The 12,101-nt window shown below is 43.9% G+C and overlaps 1 protein-coding gene and 1 pseudogene across 1 annotated transcript in view; one reads left to right on the forward strand and one right to left on the reverse strand.

Moving 5' to 3' along the window:
• The first annotated feature begins 464 nt into the window (after window positions 1–464).
• On the forward strand, window positions 465–1,308 carry LOC148146614 (syncytin-2-like; annotated as a pseudogene).
• Window positions 1,309–2,790: 1,482 nt separating this feature from the next.
• The window catches only part of tmem130 (transmembrane protein 130), an 80,987-nt gene continuing 71,676 nt past the window's right edge, over window positions 2,791–12,101 (reverse strand). Inside the window, exon 8 of the mRNA XM_087998094.1 lies at window positions 2,791–3,556. Within this exon, the coding sequence (XP_087854220.1) occupies window positions 3,335–3,556 (222 nt within the window). The 3' untranslated portion in view covers window positions 2,791–3,334. The remainder of the gene's footprint in view (window positions 3,557–12,101) is intronic.

Below are 12,101 nucleotides of genomic sequence, written 5' to 3' on the forward strand. Positions count from 1 at the left end.
ATGCTAAACTAGAGGGGCATACCGACTGTTGGGTATGTGCTGAGATCCCACACCATGGGGAATCCGGAATTCCTCACACGGCAATACCACTTACCAAAAGAGAAGTGTACGATATACAACAATTTGACTCAGGCTCAAATGATACAACTTGGAGATTTGAAAGGGGTAATTATAACTTTGCAGGATGGTTCCCTCGACCAGCCCTGAAAACTCTAGGTGCTATCGATAGCCTTAGAGTTTTCCCCCCGAAACGAGCAGTAAATACCACTTGTTTCTGTAATCAGAATGAAACCACACCCTTCTGATTAGGAAAATCATCTTGTGTCTACAGCAGTCAAGCCACTGCCACGACCATTCCCCAAATATTAAACGGAACATATTGGGTATGCCGCCTGAAGGCCTATCCATTTATTCCCAGGGAGAAATACATTCGCATGACTGAATGTAGAGGAATGCATGCATGTTATGATGTTGATCAAACACTGCCTCAAAGCCAGAAAGGCTGGAGTGGCTGCTGCTACCTCACCTATATAATTCCCCACTTGAGGCTGTTAAAGAGATCCCCCAAAATACCTCGGAATAAACAGGGAGGAAGGAGAGTAACCCGGAAAGTAACCGAAGGAGATCGCCTCCTCTGAACTTTGATACCTATGTATGGGACCACTCGAGCAGGAGTAGAAATACAAAAGTTAGCGGCTTCCCTGAAAGAGTTGGCCAACAATACTGCTGATGCGTTGGCTGAAACCCAATCCCAAGAAGCAGCCATAACGACCGAAATGATTGCCACTAGGCTAACGACTCTTCAGAATAGGATGGCTCTGGATTATATTCTAGCAGAGAAAGGTGGTACCTGTGCACGAATTGGAGAGGAATGTTGTATGTACATACCTGAGGTCTCCTCTAACATTACTGATATCTCCAAACATGTGCGAGACAAAATCGCCAGGATAAGGGAGGCCGGTAATCGGTACTGGAACGAAAAAGGATGGGAATGGGGGAATTGGGGATTGACTGCTTGGGGAAGGTGGTTAGTCAATCTAGCTATCTATGGATTATTGATATTAGTGGGTCTGGTGGTAGGGTTCAATGACCTAAAATGTGTAATGAGCCGACTGATGACATCCCTTGGCTAAGGAACCCAAATAAATCATCAGATGCTTTTACAATCAGCAGGTGATATGCAACAAAGAGAAAGTCAAAGAATGTTTCTAGAGTTCGAGGCACGAACAACACAAATGTAAAATGTAAGATTGTGAACCCCATTGCCAAAAGGTGTAAGAGAGCAGAACCTAAGAAAATGGATTAAAGGAGACTTAATAAGTGCAGAAACAACAGTTTTTAAAAAAAGAAAAAGGGGGAATTGTGGGAGATTAGAAGTGTTGTTTTTGCAGGGTGGGGTTGGGGTGTTAATTCTTGTAGCATGTAGCATACTTAAGGCTAAGACTTTAATGAATATGGAGGGTCTTTTAAAGAAAATAGTTTTAAGCTAGGAAATAACTTTAAAGTGTTGTAGTTGACCACAAAAAGAAGCAGCAGGGGCATTTCACAATAAAGCTTATAGTACAATAAGAGAAACTGGATCAAAGAACAATCTGTAACAAACAAGGAACAAAGAATGCAGACAAGGATAGCAAGATGGCCAGATAAGAAAATAACTAACAAGTGAGGTAATTGGCATATGATAGGATGGGAAAAGGGAGGCGTGATTCCGCAACTTGTAAACTGAACAAGAAAGCTAACATGCTCTGTTTTCGCGTGCATTTCTGCTTGATTGCAGAAGTGTCCGATTCTTGCAAGGCTGTAATAAATTGTTTTTGTTTCCAAGACTTTGTCTCAGGCTGATTTATGAGTGAGTTCTGTTTCTCACAACTCTTTACTGCTATTGATTGCATAAAGAAAAAGTGCATTTAAATAGTACTTTCTATAGTCACAGAACATCTCCGAGACAAGTATTTTTGAAAGAAAGGAAGAAAGACACACACTTGATTGTGATTCTCAAGAGCACGGTATGCTTTACACCAAATGAATTACTTTGGAAGCGATATCCATGCTAATAAGTGGGAAGGGTGGCAACCAATTTGCACACAGCAAGCCTTACGACCAAGTAGTCTGTCTGTTTTTGTGATGTCGATTGGAGGCCAAATATTCACCAGGACACCTTGAATAACCTCCCCTGCTCTTCTTTTGCAAAGTATCACAGGATCGTTTACAATCAGTCCAGTCAGAGCCTTAGTTTAAAGATTCTTCTGAAAGACAGCATTTCCAACAATGCAGCACTCCCTCGGGCTAGAAACTAAAGGTCTAGCCTTGATCTTTGCATATACCAGTTTCTGACTCTAAGGCAGAAATGCTATTGGCTAAATCACAGCTGGTGGTAGAATTAATGAGAACAAATTGAACTTCCAGGCTTTTGCATTCTTGAACTCTCCCTGAACTGCAAAGCAGCGCAGAGAATAATTTGCCTGCTTTTCTTCACCTGTTGAATTTGAATGAACAGTGTTGTAAATGTGACTGGTGTGTGAGTGTGTGTATGTGTGTGTGTGTTGGGGGGTGGGGAGCTGTCAGCCTAGATTGAAGTCTGTGAGTTTGGATTAGAATGGCCAATGGCAAGGAGAAACTTGACGACAGTGCCACTGAGCCAGCATTAAAGAGAGATCAAGTGTTACAATGTTCTGTAAATGGCCAGCTATATTCCAGCACTTTAAAGCTGTCAGGCACTTAAAGCAGTTATTCCCAGGTCTGTTAAAACTGCAAAAAAGAATAGGCATGAATTGGGCTAACAGGCAGAAGACAGAATTTGAATTTATATAGCACCTTTCACAACTTCAGCATGTCTCAATCTGCTTTGCAGTTAATTACAACATATTGACATATTGTTAATGTAGGAAACAAGGCATTGAATATTCATAGAATCCCTACAGTGCAGAAAGAGGCCATTCAGCCCATCAAGACTACACCAACCCTACAGAATGTATCCCACCCAAACTGAGAACCCCACCCCATAACCCTGCATTTCCCATGGCCAATCAGCCCAGCCTGCACTTCAAGCTCTAACAGACATTAATTTGACAATGTACAGATTTTCTTTATTCAGTACTGGCCATGGGATATATATTGTTTAGGATACCACAGAGTAACCCTCTGCTGTTCTGCAAAGTAGCGCCCCAGCACCTGACAGAGCAAACAGTGTTAAAGTTTCATCTGAAAGTTGGCTTCTCCAGCAGGGCAGCACATCCTTGATACTGTACTGAAATGGAGGGCACACAACTATCAGTAGTTTAATCCATGTCTGGCACTTGATAAAGATTGTTCAGCAAAGTAAAACAAAGTGACTTCATAACGGACTGGAGGAACACATTCCAGGTCCTTGGCTGTAAGCCTGGATTTGGGTGTGACTGAATTTCAGGAGCGAATGGACTTCTCTACGACTGAGGCTGTGTGACTTGTGCTTCCGATGGCCACAGGGGATGCAGCAGAGGTGAACGGTCCTTCGAGATGGAGCCCAAGCTTCCTTCACAGACTTGTCTGACATTGGAGAGAAATCAAAATCCGCTACCTTTAAAATGAAAACAAGACAGCTGTCAGAAATTTGCTTTCAGACATAACACCAAACATCCAAATTAGGTAGCTGTTTCAAAGTGCGGGCACAGATAAGAACCTGAGCTCAACAGCCTCCATCGTAAGACTTGGTCACCTGGGGCAAGGATAGGGGGCTTGACCTTAGAATATATTGTGGTGCAGTGGTTGTGTTCCTATCTGGACTGGGAGGCCTGGGTTCAAGACCCACCAGCACCAGAGATGTGCAACGCAACAACATTTCTGAACCTTGGATGCTGCCTGAACCGCTGTGCTCTTCCAGCACCACTAATCCAGATTAACATTTCTGAACAGGCTGTTCAGAGAAAATGATACATGTTGTCTGTGGTGCAGTGCCATCTCATGGCGTGCCGGAGCAATTACAGTGCACAATTTAAAGAAAATACCTGTATCTAGGTTTTTGTCTTTGACATATGAACATAAGAACAGAGTTTGGGAGCCCGTGACAAGAAACAGGGCCAGGATTATGTCCTTGGTGTCTCTACCACCATTCAATGAGATCCGGTGATGTCAATTTCACATTCCCACATGACCCCACTCCTCGATTTGTCAAAGGTCCAAAAATCTCCATTTAGAATATAATTCAACAACGGAGCATGCACACTCCAATAATTTAGAACTCCATCATTACTAACGTCTGTGTTTGCAATATCTTTTCTTTCCACGTTTTGGTGAATTTGAGTCCTAATGAAATGGGCTTCTCCAATAATGCAGAACATCCTCAGTACTGACACTCCAATAACATAGAACTCCCTCAGTACTGACACTCCAATAACGCAGAACACCCTCAGTACTGACACTCCAATAACATAGAACACCCTCAGTATGGACACTCCAATAACATAAAACAGCCTCAGTATTGACACTCCAATAACATAGAACTCCCTCAGTACTGACACTCCAATAACGCAGAACACCCTCAGGACTGACAATCCAATAACGCAGAACACCCGCAGTATTGATAATCCAATAATGCAGAACTCCCTCAGTACTGACACTCCAATAACGCAGAACTCCCTCAGTACTGACACTCATAACGCAGAACAACCTCAGTACTGACACTCCAATAACGCAGAACTCCCTCAGTACTGACACTCCAATAACGCAGAACACCCTCAGTACTGACACTCCAACAACGCAGAACTCCCTCAGTACTGACACTCAAATAATGCAGAACTCCCTAAGTACTGACACTCCAATAACGCAGAACACACTCAGTTCTGACACTCCAATAACGCAGAACTCCCTCACTACTGACACTCCAATAACGCAGAACACACTCAGTACTGACACTCCAATAACGCAGAACTCCCTCAGTACTGACACTCCAATAATGCAGAACACACTCAGTACTGACACTCCAATAACGCAGAACTCCATCGGTACTGACACTCCAATAATGCAGAACACCATCAGTACTGACACTCCAATAACACAGAACAACCTCAGTACTGACACTCCAATGATACAGAACTCCCTCAGTACTGACACTCCAATAATGCAGAACTCCCTCAGTACTGACACTCCAATAACACAGAACACCCTCAGTACTGACACTCCAATGATACAGAACTCCCTCAGTACTGACAATACAATGATGCAGAATACCCTGAGTACTGACACTCCAATAATGCAGAACTCCCTCAGTACTGACACTCCAATAACATAGAACACCCTCAGTACTGACACTCCAATAACGCAAAACACCCTCAGTACTGACACTCCAATATTGCAGAACTCCCTCAGTACTGACACTCCAATAATGCAGAACTCCCTCAGTACTGACACTCCAATAACATAGAACACCCTCAGTACTGACACTCCAATAACGCAAAACACCCTCAGTACTGACACTCCAATAATGCACAACTCCCTCAGTACTGACACTGCAATAACGCAGAACTCCCTCAGTACTGACACTCCAATAATGCAGAACACCCTCAGTACTGACACTCCAATAATATAGAACACCCTCAGTACTGACACTCCAATAACGCAAAACACCCTCAGTACTGACACTCCAATAACACAGAACTCCCTCAGTACTGACACTTCAATAATGTAGAACTCCCTCAGTACTGACACTCCAATAATGCAGAACACCCTCAGTACTGACACTCCAATAATGCAGAACACCCTCAGTACTGACACTCCAATAACACAGAACTCCCTCAGTACTGACACTCCAATAACGCAAAACACCCTCAGTACTGACACTCCAATAATGCAGAACTCCCTCAGTACTGACACTCCAATAATGCAGAACTCCCTCAGTACTGACACTCCAATATCGCAGAACTCCCTCAGTACTGGCATTCCAAAAATGCAGAACTCCCTCAGTACTGACACTCCAATAATGCAGAACACCCTCAATACTGACACTTCAATAATGCAAAACACCCTAAGTACTGACACTCCAATATCGCAGAACACACTCAGTACTGACACTTCAATAATGCAGAACTCACTCAGTAATGACACTCCAATAACACAGAACTCCCTCAGTACTGACACTCCAATAATGCAGAACACCCTCAGTACTGACACTCCAATAACGCAGAACTCCCTCAGTACAGACACTCCAATAACGCAGAACTCCCTAAGTACTGACACTCCAATAACGCAGAACACACTCAGTACTGACACTCCAATAACTCAGAACTCCCTCAGTACTGACACTCCAATAATGCAGAACTCCCTCAGTACTGACACTCCAGTCACGCAGAACACACTCATTACTGACACTCCAATAACGTAGAACACACTCAGTACAGACACTCCAATAATGCAGAACTCCCTCAGGACTGACACTCCAATAACACATAACACCCTCAGTACTGACACTCCAATGATACAGATCTCCCTCAGTACTGACACTACAATGATGCAGAATACCCTGAGTACTGACACTCCAATAATGCAGAACTCCCTCAGTACTGACACTCCAATAATGCAGAACTCCCTCAGTACTGACACTCCAATAACACAGAACTCCCTCACTACTGACACTCCAATAACGCAGAACACACTCAGTACTGACACTCCAATAACGCAGAACTCCCTCAGTACTGACACTCCAATAATGCAGAACACACTCAGTACTGACACTCCAATAACGCAGAACTCCATCGGTACTGACACTCCAATAATGCAGAACACCTTCAGTACTGACACTCCAATAACACAGAACAACCTCAGTACTGACACTCCAATGATACAGAACTCCCTCAGTACTGACACTACAATGATGCAGAATACCCTGAGTACTGACACTCCAATAATGCAGAACTCCCTCAGTACTGACACTCCAATAACACAGAACACCCTCAGTACTGACACTCCAATGATACAGAACTCCCTCAGTACTGACAATACAATGATGCAGAATACCCTGAGTACTGACACTCCAATAATGCAGAACTCCCTCAGTACTGACACTCCAATAACATAGAACACCCTCAGTACTGACACTCCAATAACGCAAAACACCCTCAGTACTGACACTCCAATATTGCAGAACTCCCTCAGTACTGACACTCCAATAATGCAGAACTCCCTCAGTACTGACACTCCAATAACATAGAACACCCTCAGTACTGACACTCCAATAACGCAAAACACCCTCAGTACTGACACTCCAATAATGCACAACTCCCTCAGTACTGACATTGCAATAACGCAGAACTCCCTCAGTACTGACACTCCAATAATGCAGAACACCCTCAGTACTGACACTCCAATAATATAGAACACCCTCAGTACTGACACTCCAATAACGCAAAACACCCTCAGTACTGACACTCCAATAACACAGAACTCCCTCAGTACTGACACTTCAATAATGTAGAACTCCCTCAGTACTGACACTCCAATAATGCAGAACACCCTCAGTACTGACACTCCAATAATGCAGAACACCCTCAGTACTGACACTCCAATAACACAGAACTCCCTCAGTACTGACACTCCAATAACGCAAAACACCCTCAGTACTGACACTCCAATAATGCAGAACTCCCTCAGTACTGACACTCCAATAATGCAGAACTCCCTCAGTACTGACACTCCAATATCGCAGAACTCCCTCAGTACTGGCATTCCAAAAATGCAGAACTCCCTCAGTACTGACACTCCAATAATGCAGAACACCCTCAATACTGACACTTCAATAATGCAAAACACCCTAAGTACTGACACTCCAATATCGCAGAACACACTCAGTACTGACACTTCAATAATGCAGAACTCACTCAGTAATGACACTCCAATAACACAGAACTCCCTCAGTACTGACACTCCAATAATGCAGAACACCCTCAGTACTGACACTCCAATAACGCAGAACTCCCTCAGTACAGACACTCCAATAACGCAGAACTCCCTAAGTACTGACACTCCAATAACGCAGAACACACTCAGTACTGACACTCCAATAACTCAGAACTCCCTCAGTACTGACACTCCAATAATGCAGAACTCCCTCAGTACTGACACTCCAGTCACGCAGAACACACTCATTACTGACACTCCAATAACGTAGAACACACTCAGTACAGACACTCCAATAATGCAGACATCCCTCAGGACTGACACTCCAATAACACATAACACCCTCAGTACTGACACTCCAATGATACAGATCTCCCTCAGTACTGACACTACAATGATGCAGAATACCCTGAGTACTGACACTCCAATAATGCAGAACTCCCTCAGTACTGACACTCCAATAATGCAGAACTCCCTCAGTACTGACACTCCAATAACACAGAACTCCCTCAGTACTGACACTCCAATAATATCGAACACCCTCAGGAGTGACACTCCAATAACGCAAAAACCCTCAGTACTGACACTCCAATAACACAGAACTCCCTCAGTATTGACACTCCAATAATGCAGAACTCCCTCAGTACTGACACTCAATAACAAAGAACTCCCTCAGTATTGACACTCAAATAATGCAGAACACCCTCAGTACTGACACTCCAATAATGCAGAACTCCCACAGTACTGACACTCCAATAATATAGAACACCCTCAGGACTGACTCTCCAATAACGCAAAACACCCTCAGTACTGACACTCCAATAACACAGAACCCCCTCAGTATTGACACTCCAACAACGCAGAACTCCCTCAGTACTGACACTCCAATAATGCAGAACTCCCTCAGTACTGACACTTCAATAATGCAGAACTCCCTCAGTACTGACACTCCAATAATGCAGAACTCCCTCAGTACTGACACTTCAATAATGGAGAACTCCCTCTGTACTGACACTCCAATAATGCAGAACTCCCTCAGTACTGACACTCCAATAATGCAGAACACCCTAAGTAATGACACTTCAATAATGCAGAACTCCCACAGTACTGACACTCCATTAACACAGAACTCCCTCAGTACTGACACTCCAATAATGCAGAACTCCCTCAGTACTGACACTCCAATATCGCAGAACTCCCTCTGTACTGACACACCAATAATGCAGAACTCCCACAGTACTGACACTCCAAAAATGCAGAACACCCTCAGTACTGACACTCCAATAACACAGAACTCCGTCAGTACTGACACTCCAATATCGCAGAACTCCCTCAGTACTGACACTCCAATATCGCAGAACTCCCTAAGTACTGACACTCCAATAACGCAGAACACACTCAGTACTGACACTCCAATAACTCAGAACTCCCTCAGTACTGACACTCCAATAATGCAGAACTCCCTCAGCACTGACACTCCAGTCACGCAGAACACACTCATTACTGACACTCCAATAACGTAGAACACCCTCAGTACTGACAGTTCAATAATGCAGAACTCCCACAGTACTGACACTCCAAAAATGCAGAACTCCCTCTGTACTGACACTCCAATAACACAGAACTCCCTCAGTATTGACACTCCAATAATGTAGAACTCCCTCAGTACTGACACTCCAATAACACAGAACTCCCTCAGTACTGACACTCCAATAACACAGAACTCCCTCAGTATTGACACTCCAATAATGTAGAACTCCCTCAGTACTGACACTCCAATAATGCAGAACACCCTCAGTACTGACACTTCAATAATGCAGAACTCCCTCAGTACTGACACTCCAATAACACAGAGCTCCCTCAGTACTGACACTCCAATAATGCAGAACTCCCTCAGTACTGACACTTCAATAATGCAGAACTCCCTCAGTACTGACACACCAATAATGCAGAACTCCCTCAGTACTGACACTCCAATCACGCAGAACACACTCATTACTGACACTCCAATAACGCAAAACACCTTCAGTACTGACACTCCAATAACGCAGAACTCCCTCAGTACTGACACTCCAATAATGCAGAACTCCCTCAGTACTGACACTCCAATAACGCAGAACACACTCATTACTGACACTCCAATAACGTAGAACACACTCAGTACTGACACTCCAATATCGCAGAACTCCCTCAGTACTGACACTCCAATAATGCAGAACTCCCTTTGTACTGACACTCCAATAACACAGAACTCCCTCAGTACTGACACTCCAATAATGCAGAACTCCCTCAGTACTGACACTCCAATATCGCAGAACTCCCACAGTACTGACACTCCAATAATGCAGAACTCCCTTTGTACTGACCCTCCAATAATGCAGAACTCCCACAGTACTGACATTCCAAAAATGCAGAACTCCCTCAGTACTGACACTCCAATATTGCAGAACTCACTCAGTAATGACACTCCAATAACACAGAACTCCCTCAGTACTGACCCTCCAATAATGCAGAACTCCCACAGTACTGACATTCCAAAAATGCAGAACTCCCTCAGTACTGACACTCCAATATTGCAGAACTCACTCAGTAATGACACTCCAATAACACAGAACTCCCTCAGTACTGACACTCCAATAATGCAGAACACCCTCAGTACTGACAATCCAATAATGCAGAAATCCCAAAGTACTGACACTCCAATAACACAGAACTCCCTCAGTACTGTCACTCCAATAATGCAGAACACCCTCAGTACTGACACTCCAATAACGCAGAACTCCCTCAGTACTGACACTCCAATAATACAGAACTCCCTAAGTACTGACACTCCAATAACGCAGAACACACTCAGTACTGACACTCCAATAACGCAGAACTCCCTCAGTACTGACACTCCAATAACGCAGAACTCCCTCAGTACTGACACTCCAATAACGCAGAATTCCCTCAGTACTGACACTCCAATAATGCAGAACTCCCTCAGTACTGACACTCCAATCACGCAGAACACACTCATTCCTGACACTCCAATAACGTAGAACACACTCAGTACTGACACTCCAATAATGCAGAACTCCCTCAGGACTGACACTCCAATAACACATAACACCCTCAGTACTGACACTCCAATGATACAGAACTCCCTCAGTACTGACACTACAATGATGCAGAATACCCTGAGTACTGACACTCCAATAATGCAGAACTCCCTCAGTACTGACACTCCAATAATGCAGAACTCCCTCAGTACTGACACTCCAATAACACAGAACTCCCTCAGTACTGACACTCCAATAATATAAAACACCCTCAGGAGTGACACTCCAATAACGCAAAACACCCTCAGTACTGACACTCCAATAACACAGAACTCCCTCAGTATTGACATTCCAATAATGCAGAACTCCCTCAGTACTGACACTTCAATAATGCAGAACTCCCTCAGTATTGACACTCCAATAATGCAGAACTCCCTCAGTACTGACACTTCAATAATGCAGAACTCCCTCAGTACTGACACTCCAATTACACAGAACTCCCTCAGTATTGACACTCCAATAATGCAGAACTCCCTCAGTACTGACACTCCAATAATGCAGAACTCCCTCAGTACTGACACTTCAATAATGCAGAACTCCCTCAGTACTGACACTCTAATAACACAGAACTCCCTCAGTATTGACACTCCAATAATGCAAAACACCCTCAGTACTGACACTTCAATAATGCAGAACTCCCACATTACTGACACTCCAATAACATAGAACACCCTCAATACTGACACTCCAATAATGCAAAACACCCTCAGTACTGACACTCCAATATTGCAGAACTCACTCAGTACTGACACTCCAATAACACAGAACTTCCTCAGTACTGACAGTCCAATAATGCAGAACACCCTCAGTACTGACACTCCAATAACACAGAACTCCCTCAGTACTGACACTCCAATAACACAGAACACCCTCAGTACTGACAATCCAATAATGCAGAAATCCCACAGTACTGACACTCCAATAACACAGAACTCCCTCAGTACTAACACTCCAATAACGCAGAACACCCTCAGTACTGACACTCCAATAACGCAGAACTCCCTCAGTACTGCCACTCCAATAATGCAGAACTCCCTAAGTACTGACACTCCAATAACGCAGAATACACTCAGTACTGACACTCCAATAACGCAGAACTCCCTCAGTACAGACACTCCAATAACGCAGAACACA

This window comes from Chiloscyllium plagiosum, unplaced genomic scaffold (assembly GCF_037043375.1).
Source record: "Chiloscyllium plagiosum isolate Xiang-an unplaced genomic scaffold, Cpla_swu_hap1 HiC_scaffold_20, whole genome shotgun sequence".
Classification (NCBI taxonomy): Eukaryota; Metazoa; Chordata; class Chondrichthyes; order Orectolobiformes; family Hemiscylliidae; genus Chiloscyllium; species Chiloscyllium plagiosum.